The sequence below is a fragment of the Glycine max genome, chromosome 20, assembly GCF_000004515.6.
Source record: "Glycine max cultivar Williams 82 chromosome 20, Glycine_max_v4.0, whole genome shotgun sequence".
In the NCBI taxonomy this organism is placed as follows: Eukaryota; Viridiplantae; Streptophyta; class Magnoliopsida; order Fabales; family Fabaceae; genus Glycine; species Glycine max.
The window spans coordinates 38,653,914-38,677,313 of record NC_038256.2 but is presented as its reverse complement, the minus strand read 5'-3'; the positions used below and the strand labels follow the sequence as shown (position 1 = coordinate 38,677,313).

Below are 23,400 nucleotides of genomic sequence, written 5' to 3'. Positions count from 1 at the left end.
TCAACCTTATTCGTTAGTGGTTTTTAAGTTAAACTGAAAATTTTGACAGTTAATTTATAGGGTTCAGAATTTAGAAGAATGTATACTTAGAATAGGATTTAAAAAACTAAGGAAATATATAGTGAGAAAGTAAGGATATATTTGTCATTAATTTAATTCAAATCAAGATTAAATATCTTACGTATTATTTTTGTATATCTTCTTGTTTAAAGGAGCTAAATTAATTTCGTATGGGAAATGCACAGAAAAAGATGGGATGTGAAAAGTGAAAACTGAGTCTACTGCTTGCAGGATGACCAAGACAGCAAGAATCCCTACATTAGCAGAACAACAGAAAACATGCACCTAACAAAACAAGCCTGTACTAAAGCATCGAATCTAAGAAAAATTAATGGGTCAGTTGTAATTTATATATTGGTGTAACCCTTGAATTACTTTCATTTTCATAATTAGGGCCTCTGATATTGTCGTGCCTTACATTGGAGATGACATCAAAATATGGAAAATTCCAAATTGGTATATCTTCAAAATGAAGGAGCGCAAATTAAACATATACAATCCAACATTCAGTATGCTTGCTTATGATTATGTACATCATCAAATCTGTTTCTTTTTCCCTAAAACCAGCTCATTGAGCTTTAGGTTCAAGAAGACATTATATAGAATCAATTTATAAGTGACTTGTTAACTCAACCACTGGAAAGCTTGGTTTGTTTGTAAGCTGCCACAATTAAAGCTGTAGAATAGTGACAAGGTTCAAATTAAACACAAGAAGGAAAGATAAATGTATCTCTTGTAACAATATTGAGCATGTATAAATAATACCAGTTTGTAGGAAGGCACAGAATTATAATTACACTGGATTTCCATCCACCTGGGTGCATCGTTCAAGTGATTGTGATGGGTATGGAATTTTGATAGATGTCATAAGTTCAAGTTGTGGTAGCAACTCTTTGATACATCAAAATAATAATTGCACAGGGTATCAAAAGCTTAAAAAACTGTAAAAGATCATTAGGTCATCAATCATTACACCATCAGATTTCTCAGAAATTGTGTTGGCAAATATATTAAACAGTCATGCTCCAGTCAGAACATCAGTAACCTGCTGATCCATGCATGTTTCCATATCTTGTACAATAAACCTAATATAAAGTGGAGGCATAAAAATGAAAAGGAAAACAGGAACTCTATAGAGTCGAAGTGAACATCAGTTGTAATATAGATTGTATATATAGCAATAACAATTTGAGTGCATGAATTCATAAGTTCTAAACATCCATTTTGTTCTCTGCTCAGAAACTTGCAAATATAGTTACCAAAATCTGGAATGCGGTATCAAAACATCTTGGTGATCCAATGGATTGTAGCCATCTATCTATGACCTCTGAAAAGATATCAAAAGATCCATCCCTTTGAATTGAATAAACTTGGCAAGGAAATAATATGGATACAGTTATCATTCATAAGTATCAGAAAGCTAAAATTTCAAATCAATGCTTGGCATGCTAACATTGGAACATAATTAACATTTTGTTACCCATAATATTGCCTTAAGATATAAGGGTTAAAATTTTCAATAACTATATATACCAAATTACCAAAACAAGAAATCAATAGTTAATTCATTGTATGTTCTGTGGTTATAAAATTAACATATTTATGTTAGAAATAATAATAGTAATTAAAAAATAAAGAATTGTGAGTTATTATTAGTAGGTGAATGGGTGTGAGTTAATAGAAATTAAGGAATATTATTTTTTTGTAACTACTATGTATTGAAAGGGTTATGACATTGTGTCAATTTAGTGTCTTAATTGAATAGTTATGTAATGTCTACAGGTTGTTCTATTGTAAATAGAATATCAAACTATGTAGTATAGTGTGTCAAATAAAAGAAAATCTTTTCTATAATCTCTTGTCTCTTCATCTCTTTTTCTAACAATTTATGATTTTCGCAGAGAATGTAAATTAGCAAGATCCCCAACATCTAAAAGATTAACTGCAGTTTTAGCACCAAAAAATAAAAAACAAGGTTAACAGCAGACAAAAGCTGAATTTTTTTAGTTTTATCCTGATCCTTCTAAACCCTTATCCTGATCACCAAAAGTACATCAATAAAAAAATCCCCAACATCTACAAGGTTAACTGCAGTTTTAGCACCAAAAAATAAAAACAAGGTTAACTGCAGACAAGCTGAATTTTTTTAGTTTTATCCTGATCCTTGTAAACCCCTATCCTGATCACCACTGAAGACTACCCAATTACATCAATAAAAAAAATAAAAGCGTGAATAAAGCTGCTAGCGAGTTACATCATGACTTTTGATAATACATGCTAAATCAAACTTTAAATATTGGACAGATATAATACACGCAGGACGCAGGAAACCTTTATGCGAACTTTGACATGCCATTGGCTGATTATCAGTACAAACATTGTAAAATGGGAATATAGGGCAGAAAAAGTTGCTGATAGAGAGAAGAAACACAGAACTGTGAGATGATGTTGATTACAAGGCAAAGCACACTCGAGGATTTGATTCTGATCAGATTTTACCGAAAACTAGAACATTTTAGTGTCGACTCTGATTGATGCACTCGCCCCAAGAATTTTCCAAAGATTTTGAATGAAGCTCTACAAATCTGGACGCAGAAATCACTAAAACATCAACACAAGTTGAAAAAACCTGAAGCAGTTATTAAAATTAAGAAGAAATAAAAATTTAAAACTTACCACGGGTTCATGAAACATGTAGATAGATTCATCGTGCTTATTCCACCAAAGTTAACGGCCCCATTAGTACTATCCCAGTTTGGAGTAGTACTGGAATAGGGTAATAGGGGGAACTCATTGTTGTTGAAACTTGCATCCCTAGGGATCACAAGGTTTTGGTGAGATGAAGGCTTCATGTTCCTTTTTATCATAATAGATTCTTCGATGACGTTAAAGCCATTTCTTGGTGCTTCATTATCAATGAAATAAGGGTTATTATAATAAGGCTGAACCCATCTTGCACGAGGTTGATCTTCAAGTTCAGGCTGAATGGAAGACCTCAATTGGTGTAGCATTTGAGTGTTTGTAGTTGCAGGGAACCTTTCATCAGAGTCCTTCTGCTGCACCCTTCTACTACAGCTACACATCTTGTAACAAGTCCTTTCTCTTGCCCTTGCCCTTGCCCTTTCCCTTGACTCTTTTTTGTTCTGAACACAAACATCATCCCTCTGTGCCCATTTCAACTTCCTCCCTCGGGAAGCATCACCACCATCCACCAATGATTTGTTGTTGTTGTTTGAATCCACAGACGGGTAGCGGGAATACTTAATGTCACCCCGACTAACACTGCCGCTATGCTTACTTCGGGCTAGTTCTTTGATTGCATTCTCAGACTTTGTGAAGAGCCAATCGAAGGTGTTACTTGGTTTGTCAAACTCTAACATGTCCTGAAGATCAAAGAACTTGCGGGCTATTTCGCTTGATAATCTCACCCTCCGGTCCCTCAAACCCTGAGATGTGTGAATCTTACTGTGCCTGTCTTTTTTGGCTGTGGCTGCAGCAGGTTTCTGGGTGAGAAAATTGGAAACGCTGCTACCATAGTGGGAACCATAGTTAGTGTTTGCTGCATCGTGTTCAAGCATGGCGGCAGTGCAGTCAGCTGCAACTGCAAAATTGGCAACGGTTTCTTCAGGGAGTAATGGAGGATCATGTATGAGGCCGGCGGGAACAACAAGAGGGTGGTCATCAAGAAGGGTGTGGCTTGCAAAATCATTTTCAGGATCAATGAGAAAAGGAAGGATAGGGTAAGAAGACGAAGGGAAGTTAGGGAAAAGGTTAGAGGAGTCATATGTGGAAGAGGACATCTGCAGATTGAAACCAATTTCAGTGGGGTGAAAACCCTAGCTATTGTTCAGTGAGTAAAAAGTTCACAATTATAACACAGAGGTAGCTTCTCTGCTCCTACTTAACGGTCCAAGTACAGTTCTACTACACTTATATAATCATTTCCCGGTATTCCCCATCTCTATCTTTGAAAGGATCTCTATCTTTGAAAGGAGACTAGCTGCTATGTACTAATTATAAGTACTACTACTATAATGACCATTAAAGACTTATTATTTATTATTATTATTATTATTATTATTATTATTTTGTTTTTTAAAGTAAGAGAGAGAGAGAAGTGTGTGTTGTTGAGGAAAGTGAGGACAGGAGAAAGGGAGATTTAGTTTAGGCCAATAAAGTACTTTGATCATAATTTCATTTATTTTGTGAATACAACTACATTATTACCAATCTGGGTTAGGGCAGAAGGAGAAAATCCGGCTCAAGTATCACGACAGCACATCGATCAAAAGGACACAATAATTTTTTGTTTTGTGCCATATTCCAATAGCATATCCAAGGCCATCAACTGCTAGAAGAATATTATACAGAAATTAAGTACTTTGTGGATCTAGTTTAGATGGGTTTTATCCGAAAGGTAACCAACTTTTGAAGTTGCAGCCGTACAGGAAGTGTAAAAGAAAAGGTTGGTGAGAGGTTGTAATAGCTTCTCAGCTGTTTGTTCTGTAAAAACTAAACCGCAAATATACAAACTCGTCAGGAAAAATTAAAATTACATTTTTCATTTTCTGAAAAGTTGAAAGTAGTATAAATTGACTAAAAAATTTGGTGTTCTTTTTTAATGCGCCCACATAACTTCATTTCAATCCCGAAAAAAGCTCATTCATCTCTGACAGCGATTTCAGCTTCCCTGGGATACATATATGTACGTTATAGTATTTAGTATATGAATACGTAGGTGCTTAAATAAAACATTTAGTTATTTACATGCATATTACAATTTTATCTGTCTCTTTAATTAATTCGTCAAAAATTGATTTCATTCGCTAGACTTTTTAACGGTCTAGAAATCTTGTACAATATTCTAATTTTAATACGGAAAACTGAATGATATAAGTAAAATATAATATGCAAATTGGATATTTTACTACAAAATATAAGCCAGTACTACTGATATGCAACCTTGTTTGTCAAATTAAGAATAGAAATTGTTTTTTTTAACTACAATAAAATTACGTTGTAGCGTATCAGCTGGACTACTAGATATTTTATGCATGATACGAGGTTTTGCCTTAACAAGGCATTGCCAATGGGTGTTTTGGAGCCAAACATAAGTGCATGTGAAATTGCTGTATGGTTGTTGACTCATTGGCAAAGTCTATGATAAGCATTATATTTATTCAAGAGTTTACATGTTTTAGTTGGATGAACATGAGAGCACGAAGGACTATGTCAATTTAATTTGTTGACACACAATATCCACGTTATATATTGCTAAATTGTAAAATTACAATTAAGGTAGTATAATTTATGACATATTTCAAAACGAGTAACATCAATATAAGTATAACGTTGTGCTATATAAAATAGTATTCATCAAATTAAGAAATTTTATAATTAAAATTATGTTTTATAAAAGAATACAGAAAAATTAAAACCAAAGTTAGATAACGCAAAGGTATAATAACTGGAACTCGATCATTTTTAAAATATATTACATTTAATTTCTAAAACTCAAATACATCAAAATTAACTTTGATTTAGACTGGATTAGTGAGACAAAATGTGTCATAAACACTCTTAAAGTGTGTGTGTGTGAATATAAAATTTCTAAATAAAAATATTTAAAATCAATAAAGGTAAGCAAATAAAATCTTAACAAACTACTAAGGGTGGAATCTCTTAAATGAGTGCAATCTAATATATAACTAGATTTTTTTTTATAGAGACCATGCACGGTATCCTCCAACGACTCACATAATTAGAGATTAATTTTGTTTGCAATATATGACTGCTCTTAATTTAAGAAAAATTATATACGGAGAGAATGAGACACACATTGTTTCATTAAATAGATTATTTTCTTAAATGTGATGCAACAATATCTTGCATCACTGCGTCAACTCATTAGCTTCTAATATACAACTAGATGCATAGTAAGAAACAAATATTCGTTGAGATTCAGAAATTGAGTTATTCTGAATATTTTAGAATAAAACTATTTAAAATTAAGTTATGTTTTTAAGAAAGTATTTTTATTTGTTAAATTGATAATTGTATTGTTCATTTGTAATAAAAAGAACATTGAATTTTTAGCATGAATGGGACATGAAACCCACATCTTATCTCGTTGTGGCCATGAAAAATTACAAATAGTTTATCTAGCTAATATTATCATTTTCGAATCGATGATTAATACTCACTTAAAGCATTAGGTCATTTCAAGATTACATTGTACAAATTGAAATAAATTTTAAAAAAAATAAAAAATGTATAACATGTAAATTTTACACTTAAAAGTTTGTAAGATTCGTACTATATATCTTTAAAAATTCCAAAAAATTACAACACACCCATTCATCCAACCTGCCGAACACCAATTCATTTGGACTAATATGAGCTGCCAAATCACAGATCTCTAATTCAACAACGAGTCTCCAAGTTAAATTAGTTTGACCGGCCTCTCCAAGTTAATTTGTCTAACCATGTCTAGGTGGTAATTGCAAAAGTAAGAGTGCAAATAGATTGGGTCGAATAAAGTTTTTTTTTTAATATTCTCAATTATTTAATTGAAGTTTATTTTTTTAAAAAAGAGTTTGATTTATTTAGTAAAATCAACATTCAAGTTAGCCTAATACTTGTCAAATACTTTTAATTAAGCGTGATTTGAGCTTTTTGAAAACTTGACTTAGCTTATTAACCTACTTAGTTTTATATTAAAGCTTTTAGATATGTATAATTATATCTAAATAAATTAACCGATTAATAGGCCATTGGAAAAAATCCTATGTAAAAGTACTCCAGTTCTTTTTATAAGATCCAAATTCAACGAGACAAATAAAAAAATTTGGTTAATTTAGTTAATAATATTAAATTTATCCTAAATTTATGTTTTTTTAAAAATTATCTATAACATTAATGAGATATAATTTTATTATTTTTTAAAATATTTTATTAGTTTAAATTATTTTAATTAATTCTCTCATCATTAATATATCTATTGTTTTATTCTTATTGGTTATGCATGCCATTTTCTTAGCCGACTTCTTTCTTGGTCGTTACATTGAAGGTGTAAATCCTGTAAGTTGGAGTAATAGGAATATAAATTATGAAAACAACCAAAGGGAATATAAATTATGAAAACTAAAACCACTACTATTCAAGCCATGGAATATGAGAGAAAATATGTTGATTAAATCTGATAAGAATCAACCTTAATTTATTTATGTGATATAAGCTTAAATTTAATGTCTAATATGGCATTCATGATATTAGAAGTTTATTTTGCATTAACGCCTCTAGATAGGGCATATAAAAAATTTTCTTTCAATAGGATTATAGGCTTGATTCTATATTTAGCTCAAATGCTTAATATTTAAAAAGATAAATTAACATATAATTAACATATTATAGAAAGTTAATATAATAATAATATTAACAAAAGATTATTATTTATATTTACTTAATTATAAATTGACCAGACTGTTGAGTTTAAAAGACTTCTTAAATAGTGAATCTGGTTCAAATTGGTGGTAGAAAACTTCAACTCGTTCAGCTTCAAGAATAATGAATTTGGGGCTTTGCTGAAAAATTGTACGTAGATTGAACATTTAATTTATTCAAAACTTTAGTGTTAAGTTTGTCCATAGACATGGCTAAGTGAGTCACTATACACTAGTTAAGACATCTAGATTGTTTGCTAGTTCACAAGTTTTTAATTCAGTTCCACAATGTACATATTAAGTATGTTCTTAAAGTTGAAATAATATGAGATGCTTTCCTTAAAAAAAAGATTTTTAAATGATCTAAAATCTAATTTTTTTTAATCAAATAGGCCTTTTAAAAAGTCTCAGTCTAGTTTATTTAATAAATTAAAAAGTCTACGCTTAACGAAGATCCTACGGAGTAGCCTGGCATATTTTCACTTCTAATTTCATGTTATCGCTAATGTTTAGAACTTTCAAAACCAAATCAAACTAATTAGCTGAACCTGTCAACTGTTAGATTTGAGTAAATAACAGAAATGACCTAGAGAAAAATGGGTCAAAACTGATAAATATAATTTTTTCATAGCAAGTCAATACAAAAAAATTAGTATAACATTATTTTTATTTTTTAAAATAATCTAAAGTATTTATCATAATTTTTATTTTAGATGTTAACGTGTTATTGTTAATCAATAAATGTTGTTATGTGTTATTGAAACTTATTATGATATATTTTATTTCAATTTGTATGTACATTTAATGTTAAAACCTTATAAAAATATGTTTTACTTTTATTTTTTTAGTATTATAAAGTTATAGCATTACGTTTCTTTGATTTTTTTGGTCTGTACGTTTCTTTGATATTATTTTGTGTCTTACTTTTATTTAGTTATTGTTGTTATTATTAACCATAATTGAATCATTAAATTTTAAATTAGTACTATAATGAGTTCAATGACTATTCTGATTTTAACACACCGCTAATAACTCAAATTTTATGTTATATCTTAAAGTATAAACAAAGCATTCTATATTCTATATACTTGTTTGCAAACTGTAGTTGCTCTCTGAATACAATCTGGATTATTTTCATGTTTGGTTGTCAGATTTCAAAATTAATTAGAAATGAGAATTTGTTACTCATGCCAACAGTGATTTTAATAGTTTGACGACTTTGAGTTATTAAATACAATATTCATATTATCTTTATAAAAAAAACACAATAATCATAATTAAATTCAATTGATCATAAATTCAACAATTACTTCTCTATATGCATTTCTTTTTTAAGAAGAAGAAGCGCGCCAACTAAACCCTGCAAGAGTTTACTTATATACTGGGACCGCTAACCACTTTGCCCGGAATTTGTACGGAATCTAAATTAATAAAGTGTTGCGAGGAGATGTAAAAAACATTATTCTTTTAAGATTTTGCCAAGTTATCTAAAAAAGGGAAATGGATGGACCATGCATGTTGGGTGATACAAACCTCACAATAAGAGCTATGCACCCTACTGTCTCATAGTGGACCGGCTAGTTAACATAGCAATAATTGCATTGATAGCTAAACAACGTACAGTTGGCATCCAATCCATCAACAAAGAAACTAAACGTTTAATTTGATCTTTCTTTAATGTGCGTGTGAATTCACTACACTGAATATCTTTCTCATCTTTTATTTTGAATAAAAAATTGTGACATTAACATCTAAATCCGAAGTACAATTGGTCAATTGGGTCACCCGATCTGGTTCCGTCTGGATTTGTTGGGTCAGTGTAAATTTGAATCAGGTTAGGTTATCTTGTCTTTAATTTCTTGTATGTTACAAATTTGATGATCTAGTATAGCTTTATATCAAACTATATATATATATATATATATATATATATATAATATGTTTTAAGTGGAAAAAAGTGAAACTAATAAACAAGTTTGATTTGTGGCACCATAAGGAAGTCTTGCTTATTCATAATGGTTATTTATAGGTATATTTTTGGATTAAATAATATAAAAATTTATTATTTTTCTCTTCTATTTCTTTCTTTTGTGTAAATAATTATTATTTTAACACTATTTAAATTTTTGTGCAGAAAATATTAAAAATTGATAAATTTATGATACTTAAGTGAGTAAAGTAAAGTTCAAAAGAACAAATTGGAAATATGAAGAAGCACGCTTAGCAGGTCTAGGCGCTTGTTTGTACTTAAATTATTGCAAACCCAATTTTTAAACAATTGAAAGAAATAGAAGAGATACAAAATTGTGAGTGTGAAATTCAAGGACGCAAGTAAAAGATAAGAAAACAAGAAAAAATAACACTAATTTGAATGCAAAACATGAATTTAAAATGCAATTGCGTTGGAGCCTAACATACCAAAATTACTTGTGATGCAATGTTAATAATTTTTCTCTATCTAATGTTATCCTAGTTTTCACCTACATCTACTATGATATTTTATCTTTAATTTCCAGCATGAAGAGCCTAATTTATCTATTTTTCTCTCTCAAATTTCTTTACAAAGATAAAAACAATAAATTGTATTAAGATTAAAGAGGCATAAAATAGACTAAACAAATATCACTCTATTCTTAGCAATGATTTCATTTAGATGCTCTTTCCCAATTCTTAAAAAATAACCATTTTTCAATGCATTACCTCCTAAACAATACATGAACATGAGTGATCAGACCATAATCACTATACAATAAAGCACAGAAAAGAGCAATAAAAATTAGATTACATTAAATAGATAATAGGAAAGAATTATATTACAAGAGTTAGCCTGTCAGACTCCCAACAATGGGGGTTTAGCCTTTCATTGTCATGAGAGACTTTACACTTTAGGAGCTGATGTAGATAGAAGAATGAAAGGGATGAATAAAAGAAAAGAAGGGAAGAATGACCAGAGAATGAGGGTTTCCCTTATGAGAGATGCTCAGGCTTTGGATATATTCAATAAAGAGCTCTGAGACTCCGTGTGTCTTTCCCTTCTATTTTCTACTCCTTTTATAGGCCTAAGGTAGCTTAAAATTCACGCGACCTCGCTCTGAGTGTCACTTATGGGCTTAGCGGGAATGACGGTGTCATCACGCGCTGAGCGCAACAATGTCTGGGCTTAGTGAGCATGACGACGATCACGCGCTTAGCTTGAGCTAGTCGTTAAGCAAGGAGATGCACAGGGTCTGTCTCGTGCGTTAAGTGAGCTATCCCAATCTTAAATTTTTCTTTAAGTTTTTGCATCAATTTTCCGCCAAAGCACTTGAAATTTTCATAGTAAAGTAAAGAAATTCTAATCATTCTTAGCCAAAATTGACTTTCAATTAAACCTAAATTTCGCAGTTATTAACGCTCAATGTGAGGCACAAACTTAGCGGGAACAACACGCTTAGCGTCAGGAAGATAATTCTGGGAAGTGAAGGCTAATTGAGGCAAGCAGACTGATTTAGGAAAGAGTTGTGCTTAGCGCAAGGATGACCGCCATACTCGCTAAGCACAACAAGCGTGCTCAGTGCGAAGGTTGCGTAAAAACTAAGCCGATCTACACCTATAAAAGAAGGAGAGAGAAGAAGGAAAAACACACATAGAAAATCCAAGAGAATAAAATTTCTTATAGAAGGCAAATGCTAGAAGAAAGAAGAAGCAAACATTAGGAGTTATTCCTTTCCTCTATCATTAGTAGTAGCAATGATGATAGAAATACCAATGGTGATAACGATAGTGGTAGTGGAGGTGACATTGGTGGTGGTGGCGATGCCGATGGCGATAACAATGATAATATGATGGTGGTAGTGACAACAAGTGGTGATGATGATAGAGGTGGTGGTGGCGGCAACGCACGATAGCAATGCCAATGGTGTTAGTGGCGATGATGGTGGCAGTGACAATGATGAATGGTGGTGGTAGTGGTGTTGGTCGTGACAACAAGTGGTGGTGATGGTGGTTGCAACAATGTTGGTGGTGGTTGTGGTGACAATGACGATGAAGAAGGTGATATTGTTGATAGTGGTGGTGATAATGACGATGAGGACAACATTGATGATGATGGTGGTGGTAGTAATGTCGTTGGTGATGTCAGATGGCAACTATGGTGAGAGTGACAATGATGATAGTATGATGGTGGTTGCAACGACGTTGGTGGAGATTGTGATGTTATTTGTGGCGGTGACATTGATGGTGGTGGTGATGAAGTCGATTGCGATAGTGGTGGTGGTAACAACCAATTATGACCGTGACAATAATGGTGTTGGTAGTGACAATGGTGACAATGATGATGGTGATGACAATGATGGAGATGGTAATGACAATGATGAAGATGGTAATGATAGTGATAACAGAAAATATCAAATGTGAGATATGTGTGTTTTTAAACTAAAAATCAAGTTCAAAAAATCTTTTTTCTTGATTTTTAAAATAATTGTAAAAAATATTTTAAAAATCAATTCAACCCCATTTTTATCAAATACCTTTTATTTTAAAAATTATATTTAAATCAAAAATAAAAAACTTATGATCACTCCAACCTAACTTTAGATTTTCTTTCTTTTGACTCATGTCTTCTTAGGTCTTATCAACACAATTGAATAGTCTTTTGATTTAAGTTTTCCTTTTCTTTTTCAAATCTTTCCTTGATCTTCATCGCTTAATTAAAAGAAAGTAATTATTTTTTAGAGCTATTCATCAAAATTATAAAAAAAACATTTGTAATTAATTACTTAGTTAGTTAGTTACCAAACCCATGCTTATATAAAATGCATTAAATGATGAGATAAAAAAAATGCACGTGAAGCTCAATTGATGTCATTCACGCAGCTGTCTTTTCAATTTTTTTGGCCACATATTATTCGGGTTCTGTGACCTTTTCAAAATGACTGCTATTACCTCCTGACCTTGCTATTACATCTTGACCATCACTAGGCATTTAAAAGTATTAGTCATAGTCACATATTACTACAAAGCGAGATTGATCTCTCTAATCTAATGGGTGGGAAAACACTTATAATATATGATTCAAGAAAAGAAAGTAAATAAAACAATTTTATTATATAAAGACTATTAGGATAAAAAAAACCTTAAAAGTGCTTGGATTTGGACCAGACTTGAATTTTAATTTAATGATATTATAATATGTGAATATATTTTTGAGACAATTGTAAATTTCAGATAAAAAAATAATGTAATTAAAATTGTAATAACTATATCGTATACTTAATTAATTATTAAATGTGACAAAAAAGATATACATCAAAACTTAATGTTTCATGACTTTTTTTTTAATGTGTGTCCTAAATAGAAATTAAAAATAAAAATTATTATATCCAAATGAAAAAAACATTTAATACGTATTATTTAAGAAATAACAATATATTTATATTTTAATATGTATTCACATGTAAATTTAAAAACAAAAACAAAATTTCTCTTTTATTGATTAATTAAAATAATTTTATAACTACATTTATTTTCTATTATTATCAATTTTCTTCTGTTTTTTTATTTGGCATATATACCTAGACAAGTCAAAAAATGACTATTCTTTAATAATCAATCATTATTCTTACATATTGTTCGAACTACGAGTTATGAAGTGTCAATTGCACCTTAGTGTTTTGATAGGCCTCCATTTGCCGCTCATTAATTAATTTGATAACAGCCGTACCGATCAATTACTTATGCTTCTTCCATCGTAATTATATGCATGTCGGTTCTTTTAATCTTGGTACTCTCGAATGCCACCACAACACTGACTAGTCTCTTGGATCATGAGAAAAAGCCAAAGAACAAAAAAGACAACATAAAGAGTATCCTTTGCAAAAAAATGTCTAAGTTCATAAAATACAAACAAAAACGCAATCACACACAGTGGACCCAAAAGCCATGCACAACAACACGTACTCACCAAGGTGCAATCGTGCTGCCCAAAAACATTCACCAACTCAATCCATGATGAGCCCACACATTTGTTGTTTGTAACCAAATCTCAAACGCGGTGTTCTCTTTGGAAAGCAACCATATCAGCATATCACACTATCTAGTCTCTTGGATCATGCATGCGCAACCAAAAGACAACACATAAAGTATCCTTTCGAAAGCAATGTCCAAGTCCATCAAATAAAATTGAGACAAAATGCAACCTCACCCCACTTCACTATCCATGGCTGATCAAGATCGCCGCGTCCATGTAGGTCTAAATGCCATGCACATCAACACGTACTCAACATGCAGCCCAAATTGCTCACCATCGCTCAACACATTTCTTGTTAATTTCTAAGTACACTGCCTATGCGACTCTAACTCGATCACAACCATCTTCCGTCACATCAATTTTGTTCAATTCAACACCCGTCAACTTGCATGCCACCCCATGCATGCAAGTTAACAAGAGCTATATCTCTTCTATGACTATAAATACCCGCAATCTCGGTCCAGGTTTTCATCATCGAGAACTAGTTCAATATCCTAGTATACCTTAATAAATAATTTAAGATACTATGATGAGAGCACGGTTCCCATTACTGTTGCTGGGACTTGTTTTCCTGGCTTCAGTTTCTGTCTCATTTGGCATTGCTTACTGGGAAAAAGAGAACCCCAAACACAACAAGTGTCTCCAGAGTTGCAATAGCGAGAGAGACTCGTACAGGAACCAAGCATGCCACGCTCGTTGCAACCTCCTTAAGGTGGAGAAAGAAGAATGTGAAGAAGGTGAAATTCCACGACCACGACCACGACCACAACACCCGGAGAGGGAACCTCAGCAACCCGGTGAGAAGGAGGAAGACGAAGATGAGCAACCACGTCCAATCCCATTCCCACGCCCACAACCTCGTCAAGAAGAAGAGCACGAGCAGAGAGAGGAACAGGAATGGCCTCGCAAGGAGGAAAAACGCGGAGAAAAGGGAAGTGAAGAGGAAGATGAGGATGAGGATGAGGAACAAGATGAACGTCAATTCCCATTCCCACGCCCACCTCATCAGAAGGAAGAGCGAAAGCAAGAGGAAGATGAGGATGAGGAGCAGCAGCGAGAGAGCGAAGAAAGTGAAGATTCTGAGTTACGAAGACATAAGAATAAGAACCCTTTTCTCTTCGGCTCTAACAGGTTCGAAACTCTCTTCAAAAACCAATATGGTCGCATTCGCGTCCTCCAGAGGTTCAACCAACGCTCCCCACAACTTCAGAATCTCCGAGACTACCGCATTTTGGAGTTCAACTCCAAACCCAACACCCTCCTTCTCCCCAACCATGCTGACGCTGATTACCTCATCGTTATCCTTAACGGTGAGTATTATTTACTTAATAAACATCATCACTTGCTTCTGCTTCTTGTAAAATTATGATGATGAATTTGTTCTGTTAATTACAGGGACTGCCATTCTTTCCTTGGTGAACAACGACGACAGAGACTCCTACAGACTTCAATCTGGTGATGCCCTGAGAGTCCCCTCAGGAACCACATACTATGTGGTCAACCCTGACAACAACGAAAATCTCAGATTAATAACACTCGCCATACCCGTTAACAAGCCTGGTAGATTTGAGGTACTGCCCTTTCTTTATAAATAATTAATTATTCTTCTAATTTGTTTCCAAATTTGAAGATCAATCTTCCTTTTTTTCCCCTGTAGAGTTTCTTCCTATCTAGCACTGAAGCTCAACAATCCTACTTGCAAGGATTCAGCAGGAACATTTTAGAGGCCTCCTACGATGTAAGAAACCAACACACCATCTAATTTTCATTACCATTTAGTAGTTTATCCAACTGTCACACTACACTGGCTAATTAAATATTATCGTTATCCTTATATATTTGTTTCCGTGCTTGATTTTACAGACCAAATTCGAGGAGATAAACAAGGTTCTGTTTAGTAGAGAGGAAGGGCAGCAGCAAGGGGAGCAGAGGCTGCAAGAGAGCGTGATTGTGGAAATCTCGAAGGAACAGATTCGGGCACTGAGCAAACGTGCCAAATCTAGTTCAAGGAAAACCATTTCTTCTGAAGATAAACCTTTTAACTTGAGAAGCCGCGACCCCATCTACTCCAACAAGCTTGGCAAGTTCTTTGAGATCACCCCAGAGAAAAACCCCCAGCTTCGGGACTTGGATATCTTCCTCAGTATTGTGGATATGAACGAGGTAAGCAGAAAAACCATGTAGACAAACTGAACAGGACAATTGAGTTCTACTATTCACTCTCTTCTTAGTTAGAGAAGCCTATTATTGAGACTTTAAATAATGATTTACTTTTTTCTTTGTTCACAAATATAGGGAGCTCTTCTTCTACCACACTTCAATTCAAAGGCGATAGTGATACTGGTAATTAATGAAGGAGATGCAAACATTGAACTTGTTGGCCTAAAAGAACAACAACAGGAGCAGCAACAGGAAGAGCAACCTTTGGAAGTGCGGAAATATAGAGCCGAATTGTCTGAACAAGATATATTTGTAATCCCAGCAGGTTATCCAGTTGTGGTCAACGCTACCTCAAATCTGAATTTCTTTGCTATTGGTATTAATGCCGAGAACAACCAGAGGAACTTCCTCGCAGGTATATAATTTATATATCACAATCAAATAGAATATTGTTGTTACTTTTTTGTTTTATTGCATGTGAAACATAGCCGCCTGAGTTATTTCAAACCTAAACTTGGTGATTGAAAACTTGAAGGTTCGCAAGACAATGTGATAAGCCAGATACCTAGTCAAGTGCAGGAGCTTGCATTCCCTGGGTCTGCACAAGCTGTTGAGAAGCTATTAAAGAACCAAAGAGAATCCTACTTTGTGGATGCTCAGCCTAAGAAGAAAGAGGAGGGGAATAAGGGAAGAAAGGGTCCTTTGTCTTCAATTTTGAGGGCTTTTTACTGAATAAGTATGTACTAAAATGTATGCTGTAATAGCTCATAGTGAGCGAGGAAAGTATCGGGCTATGTAACTATGACTAGAGCTTCAACTATGAATAAATAAATCGACAGCATATGATGCTTTTGTTTTGTGTCCTTCAACTGTCTGCTTAGCTAATTTGATATGGTTGGCACCTATAATTATAAATACGCAGAAGTAATTTACTCTGAAGCTAAATTATCCGGATTATGATGATTGTATTATCTAAAAAATGACATTAAATCAGATATATATATATATATATATATATATATATCTTCGACAAAGTGTCTAGGACTACTTGAAAAGAAATTTATCTTGTTATTGAGTCTGTCAGATTGATAAGATCTGAAGTCTAAATAATTTTAAGAGGCATCATGTAAAATTTGAGTTTAATTGATAGTTAATTTTGGTTAAGAATGATTAGAATTTTTTCACTTTAACATTGTTTTTAATAAAATAATAAAGAATTTAATATCATTGTAATTTTTTACCAGTAGGATTTAAAAGAAGAAAATTTCAAGTGATTTGGAAGAAAATTGATGCAAAAACTTGAAGAAAAAAGTTGAAAATTAAAACAGTTCGCTTAGCGCACAAGACATAATCAATGCATCTCCTTGCTTAATGGTCAGCTCACGCTTGACACGAAGAAGATTGATGTGAAAGTACAAAGGCACACTTAGCATGAATCTCACGCTAAACACGTGATCATCGCCATACTCGTTAAGCCCAAAAGACCCATTTAACACGAGGTTGCGTGAATTTTAAGCTACCCTAGACCTATAAAAAGAGTAAGAAGCAAAGGAGAAACACACCCCGAGATTCAGAGCTCTCTAATGAATACCTACTGATCTCAACAAGGAGAAACCTTCTATCTATGTCCATTATCCCCTTCTCTTTATCCATCCATTCCCTTCTCTTCCTTTAGCCATACTGGCTAAGCCCAAAAGGCCCATTTAGCACGAGGTTGCGTGAATTTTTTAAGTTATCCTAGGCCTATGAAAAGAGTAAGAAGCAAAGGAGAAACACACCCCAAGATTCAGAGCTCTCTAATGAATACCTGCTGATCTCAACTAGGGGAAACCTTCTATCTATGTCCATTATCTCCTTCTCTTCCTTTATCCATCCATTCCCTTCTTCTATCCATATTAGTCCTTAAAGTGTAAAGTCTTTCACGGAAATGAAAGGCTAAACTCCATTGTAGGGAGCCAGTTATGTCCTATTATCTATCTAATGCAATCTCGTTTTTATTGCTCTTTTATGTGTTTTATTGATTATGGTCTAATCACCCATGCTCATATATTGTTTAGGGGGTAATGCATTGAAAAATGATTATTTTCTAAGAATTGGAAAAGGGCATCTAAATGAAATCATTGCTAAAAATAGATTGATATTTTTTAGTCTATTCTATGCATCCTTAATCTTAATGTAATTTATTGTTTTTTTCTTTACAAAGAAATTTGGAGTAAAAAATAGACAAATTAGGCTCTTCATGCGGGAAACTAAAGATAGAGTATCATAATAGATGTGGGTGGAAACTAAGATAACGTTAGATAGAGAAGATCATTAACATTGCATCACAAGTAGTTTTAGCATGATAGGCCCCAAATATTCTGAATTCATTTTTTTATCATTATCTTTATCTATTACTTTTCTTATCTTTTACATTAAAATCTCGTATCTATTTTATCTTCTACTTTTTTATCTTTAAATCTCTCATCTCTTTAGATTTTTATCTTATCTCCTAATATTTTATTTTAAATTTTTTTTATCATTCTTATCTTTTACTTTATTTGAATTTTACAATTTTTCATTCCTTATCTCTTCTATTGCTTGAAAATTGAGTTTGCATCAACCCAAGTACAAACAAAGTTCATATGCACTCGACACTCTGACTTTCATTTTACTTTATTACTTGTGACAATTTGAAGCATTTGTCAATGAGTTAACATGTTTGTACTTAGGTAGATGAATATTTGATTAGTAAAAGAAGTTAAAGAAAATTTATTTGAGAAGGTTATGAGAAAAATAGTAATTTAAATTGACATTAAATTAAATCAAACAAGAGAAGAAATTAAACAAGAATTTAAATTAAAAGACATAAAGATTAGAGAACCCAATAATATTGTAGAAGTAAATTCAGAAGATGAAAATGTTGGAAACTTAGCCTACAGAGCTACTTTTTGATGAAATGTTAATGATTTTTCTCTATTTATCATTATTCAAATTTACATCTACATCTATTAATATAATTTAACTTTGGTCCTCTGCATGAAAGAGCCTAATTTATCTATTTTCTCTCCCAAATTCCTATACAGAGCTAAAATAATAAATTACAATAAGAATAGAGATGTATAGCAGACTAAACAAAAATCAACATATCCTTAGTGATGACTTTATTTAGATACCATTTCTTAGTTCTATTAAAAAAAATGTTTTCCAACGCTACCCTTAAAACTTAACATGCAAATGGGTGATTAAGCCACAAGCAATGATATTAAGCACAAGAAAAGATAATGCAAATGTAATATTTATAAATAGATAGGAAGAGAAATTACATCAAGAATAGTTGACTGCCAAGTTTTCAACAAATGGGGTTTATCCTCTCATTGTCATGAAGACTTTACAATTGCAAGATGAGAATATTTAGTAAAGGGGGAAAAGATAAGAAAGGAAATGAAGGGAAGGAATGACTCTCAATGTTTACTTCTCCTTCTTCTAGCCTTTGCCTTCCATAAGGAATTGTATTCTCTTGAAACGTCCACAGACAATTTTGTGGCCAACATAGAGAATAATCCTAAGGAGGAGTGCAATGTAATTTTCATTAGGAGCCAGAGGATTGAAGATACTGAGAGAGAAAAGAGATCTAAGGGAGTATTGGAGTATGTGAGTAATGAGGAAGGAGAGAATAAAAAGAGAGAAGAGGGTTAATAAGAGAAAAATAAGAGTAAGGAGAGAGGTGATGAATCTTGCCTATTAAGACCAAAAGTCAGTTGGCCATGAAGACTAGAAAAGAGATACCCTCAGTCCCAATGAAGGACATCTCATATCCCTTGGTGCCATCAAAGAAAGACAAGAAACGATATTTTGTTCGGTTTCTTGACATTTTCAATAAGTTGGGGATCACCATTCCCTTTAGAGAGGCCTTACAGCAGATGCCTTTGTATACCAAATTTCTAAAGGACTTCCTCGCAAAGAAAGGAAAATATATCAACGATGAGAACATAATGGTGGAAGGAAACTGCAGTGTTATGATCCAAAGAATTTTACCTTAGAAATTCGAGGACACGGGGGATATAACCTTACAAATGACAAGTGTCTTGGTAAAAGTGTTTGAATTTTGAAGACACGGGAGATGTAACCTTACAATGATATTGAATTCTTTATTATTTCATTAAAAACAATGTTAAGGTGAAGAAATTCTAATTATTTTTAACCAAAATTAACTATCAATTAAACTCAAATTTTACATGATACCTCTTAAAATTATTTAGACTTCAGATCTTATCAATTTGAAAGACTCAATAACAAGACAAATTTCTTTTCAAGTAGTCCTAGACACTTTGTCGAAGATATATATATATATATATATCTGATTTAATGTCATTTTTTAGATAATACAATCATCATAATCCGGATAATTTAGCTTCAGAGTAAAGTATTTATAATTATAGGTGCCAACCATATCAAATTAGCTAAGCAGACAGTTGAAGAACACAAAACAAAAGCATCATATGCTGTCCTGTCGATTTATTTATTCATAGTTGAAGCTCTAGTCATAGTTACATAGCCCGATACTTTCCTCGCTCACTATGAGCTATTACAGCATACATTTTAGTACATACTTATTCAGTAAAAAGCCCTCAAAATTGAAGACAAAGGACCCTTTCTTCCCTTATTCCCCTCCTCTTTCTTCTTAGGCTGAGCATCCACAAAGTAGGATTCTCTTTGGTTCTTTAATAGCTTCTCAACAGCTTGTGCAGACCCAGGGAATGCAAGCTCCTGCACTTGACTAGGTATCTGGCTTATCACATTGTCTTGCGAACCTTCAAGTTTTCAATCACCAAGTTTAGGTTTGAAATAACTCAGGCGGCTATGTTTCACATGCAATAAAACAAAAAAGTAACAACAATATTCTATTTGATTGTGATATATAAATTATATACCTGCGAGGAAGTTCCTCTGGTTGTTCTCGGCATTAATACCAATAGCAAAGAAATTCAGATTTGAGGTAGCGTTGACCACAACTGGATAACCTGCTGGGATTACAAATATATCTTGTTCAGACAATTCGGCTCTATATTTCCGCACTTCCAAAGGTTGCTCTTCCTGTTGCTGCTCCTGTTGTTGTTCTTTTAGGCCAACAAGTTCAATGTTTGCATCTCCTTCATTAATTACCAGTATCACTATCGCCTTTGAATTGAAGTGTGGTAGAAGAAGAGCTCCCTATATTTGTGAACAAAGAAAAAAGTAAATCATTATTTAAAGTCTCAATAATAGGCTTCTCTAACTAAGAAGAGAGTGAATAGTAGAACTCAATTGTCCTGTTCAGTTTGTCTACATGGTTTTTCTGCTTACCTCGTTCATATCCACAATACTGAGGAAGATATCCAAGTCCCGAAGCTGGGGGTTTTTCTCTGGGGTGATCTCAAAGAACTTGCCAAGCTTGTTGGAGTAGATGGGGTCGCGGCTTCTCAAGTTAAAAGGTTTATCTTCAGAAGAAATGGTTTTCCTTGAACTAGATTTGGCACGTTTGCTCAGTGCCCGAATCTGTTCCTTCGAGATTTCCACAATCACGCTCTCTTGCAGCCTCTGCTCCCCTTGCTGCTGCCCTTCCTCTCTACTAAACAGAACCTTGTTTATCTCCTCGAATTTGGTCTGTAAAATCAAGCACGGAAACAAATATATAAGGATAACGATAATATTTAATTAGCCAGTGTAGTGTGACAGTTGGATAAACTACTAAATGGTAATGAAAATTAGATGGTGTGTTGGTTTCTTACATCGTAGGAGGCCTCTAAAATGTTCCTGCTGAATCCTTGCAAGTAGGATTGTTGAGCTTCAGTGCTAGATAGGAAGAAACTCTACAGGGGAAAAAAAGGAAGATTGATCTTCAAATTTGGAAACAAATTAGAAGAATAATTAATTATTTATAAAGAAAGGGCAGTACCTCAAATCTACCAGGCTTGTTAACGGGTATGGCGAGTGTTATTAATCTGAGATTTTCGTTGTTGTCAGGGTTGACCACATAGTATGTGGTTCCTGAGGGGACTCTCAGGGCATCACCAGATTGAAGTCTGTAGGAGTCTCTGTCGTCGTTGTTCACCAAGGAAAGAATGGCAGTCCCTGTAATTAACAGAACAAATTCATCATCATAATTTTACAAGAAGCAGAAGCAAGTGATGATGTTTATTAAGTAAATAATACTCACCGTTAAGGATAACGATGAGGTAATCAGCGTCAGCATGGTTGGGGAGAAGGAGGGTGTTGGGTTTGGAGTTGAACTCCAAAATGCGGTAGTCTCGGAGATTCTGAAGTTGTGGGGAGCGTTGGTTGAACCTCTGGAGGACGCGAATGCGACCATATTGGTTTTTGAAGAGAGTTTCGAACCTGTTAGAGCCGAAGAGAAAAGGGTTCTTATTCTTATGTCTTCGTAACTCAGAATCTTCACTTTCTTCGCTCTCTCGCTGCTGCTCCTCATCCTCATCTTCCTCTTGCTTTCGCTCTTCCTTCTGATGAGGTGGGCGTGGGAATGGGAATTGACGTTCATCTTGTTCCTCATCCTCATCCTCATCTTCCTCTTCACTTCCCTTTTCTCCGCGTTTTTCCTCCTTGCGAGGCCATTCCTGTTCCTCTCTCTGCTCGTGCTCTTCTTCTTGACGAGGTTGTGGGCGTGGGAATGGGATTGGACGTGGTTGCTCATCTTCGTCTTCCTCCTTCTCACCGGGTTGCTGAGGTTCCCTCTCCGGGTGTTGTGGTCGTGGTCGTGGTCGTGGAATTTCACCTTCTTCACATTCTTCTTTCTCCACCTTAAGGAGGTTGCAACGAGCGTGGCATGCTTGGTTCCTGTACGAGTCTCTCTCGCTATTGCAACTCTGGAGACACTTGTTGTGTTTGGGGTTCTCTTTTTCCCAGTAAGCAATGCCAAATGAGACAGAAACTGAAGCCAGGAAAACAAGTCCCAGCAACAGTAATGGGAACCGTGCTCTCATCATAGTATCTTAAATTATTTATTAAGGTATACTAGGATATTGAACTAGTTCTCGATGATGAAAACCTGGACCGAGATTGCGGGTATTTATAGTCATAGAAGAGATATAGCTCTTGTTAACTTGCATGCATGGGGTGGCATGCAAGTTGACGGGTGTTGAATTGAACAAAATTGATGTGACGGAAGATGGTTGTGATCGAGTTAGAGTCGCATAGGCAGTGTACTTAGAAATTAACAAGAAATGTGTTGAGCGATGGTGAGCAATTTGGGCTGCATGTTGAGTACGTGTTGATGTGCATGGCATTTAGACCTACATGGACGCGGCGATCTTGATCAGCCATGGATAGTGAAGTGGGGTGAGGTTGCATTTTGTCTCAATTTTATTTGATGGACTTGGACATTGCTTTCGAAAGGATACTTTATGTGTTGTCTTTTGGTTGCGCATGCATGATCCAAGAGACTAGATAGTGTGATATGCTGATATGGTTGCTTTCCAAAGAGAACACCGCGTTTGAGATTTGGTTACAAACAACAAATGTGTGGGCTCATCATGGATTGAGTTGGTGAATGTTTTTGGGCAGCACGATTGCACCTTGGTGAGTACGTGTTGTTGTGCATGGCTTTTGGGTCCACTGTGTGTGATTGCGTTTTTGTTTGTATTTTATGAACTTAGACATTTTTTTGCAAAGGATACTCTTTATGTTGTCTTTTTTGTTCTTTGGCTTTTTCTCATGATCCAAGAGACTAGTCAGTGTTGTGGTGGCATTCGAGAG

General features: G+C 34.0%; 3 protein-coding genes across 3 annotated transcripts; 1 reads left to right on the top strand and 2 right to left on the bottom strand.

Annotated features, from left to right (window-relative positions):
• Nucleotides 1-1,078: 1,078 nt before the first annotated feature.
• LOC100806832 (transcription factor DICHOTOMA) lies at nucleotides 1,079-4,761 on the bottom strand. The gene is made up of 3 exons (XM_041013565.1): nucleotides 4,735-4,761; nucleotides 2,737-3,896; nucleotides 1,079-1,145 (listed from the first exon to the last, which is right to left on the bottom strand). The coding sequence occupies exons 1-3, from the start codon at nucleotides 4,759-4,761 to the stop codon at nucleotides 1,079-1,081; spliced, it is 1,254 nt and encodes a 417-aa protein (XP_040869499.1).
• A 9,218-nt stretch (nucleotides 4,762-13,979) lies between these two features.
• On the top strand, nucleotides 13,980-16,538 carry CG-3 (beta-conglycinin alpha-subunit). Its single transcript, NM_001249927.2, has 6 exons — nucleotides 13,980-14,819; nucleotides 14,905-15,080; nucleotides 15,167-15,247; nucleotides 15,373-15,672; nucleotides 15,805-16,084; nucleotides 16,205-16,538. The coding sequence occupies exons 1-6, from the start codon at nucleotides 14,036-14,038 to the stop codon at nucleotides 16,399-16,401; spliced, it is 1,818 nt and encodes a 605-aa protein (NP_001236856.2). The 5' UTR covers nucleotides 13,980-14,035; the 3' UTR covers nucleotides 16,402-16,538.
• Nucleotides 16,539-20,158: 3,620 nt separating this feature from the next.
• LOC106794094 (beta-conglycinin, alpha chain-like) lies at nucleotides 20,159-22,697 on the bottom strand. Its single transcript, NM_001349254.1, has 6 exons — nucleotides 21,848-22,697; nucleotides 21,587-21,762; nucleotides 21,420-21,500; nucleotides 20,995-21,294; nucleotides 20,583-20,862; nucleotides 20,159-20,462 (listed from the first exon to the last, which is right to left on the bottom strand). The coding sequence occupies exons 1-6, from the start codon at nucleotides 22,629-22,631 to the stop codon at nucleotides 20,266-20,268; spliced, it is 1,818 nt and encodes a 605-aa protein (NP_001336183.1). The 5' UTR covers nucleotides 22,632-22,697; the 3' UTR covers nucleotides 20,159-20,265.
• Nucleotides 22,698-23,400: the final 703 nt, after the last annotated feature.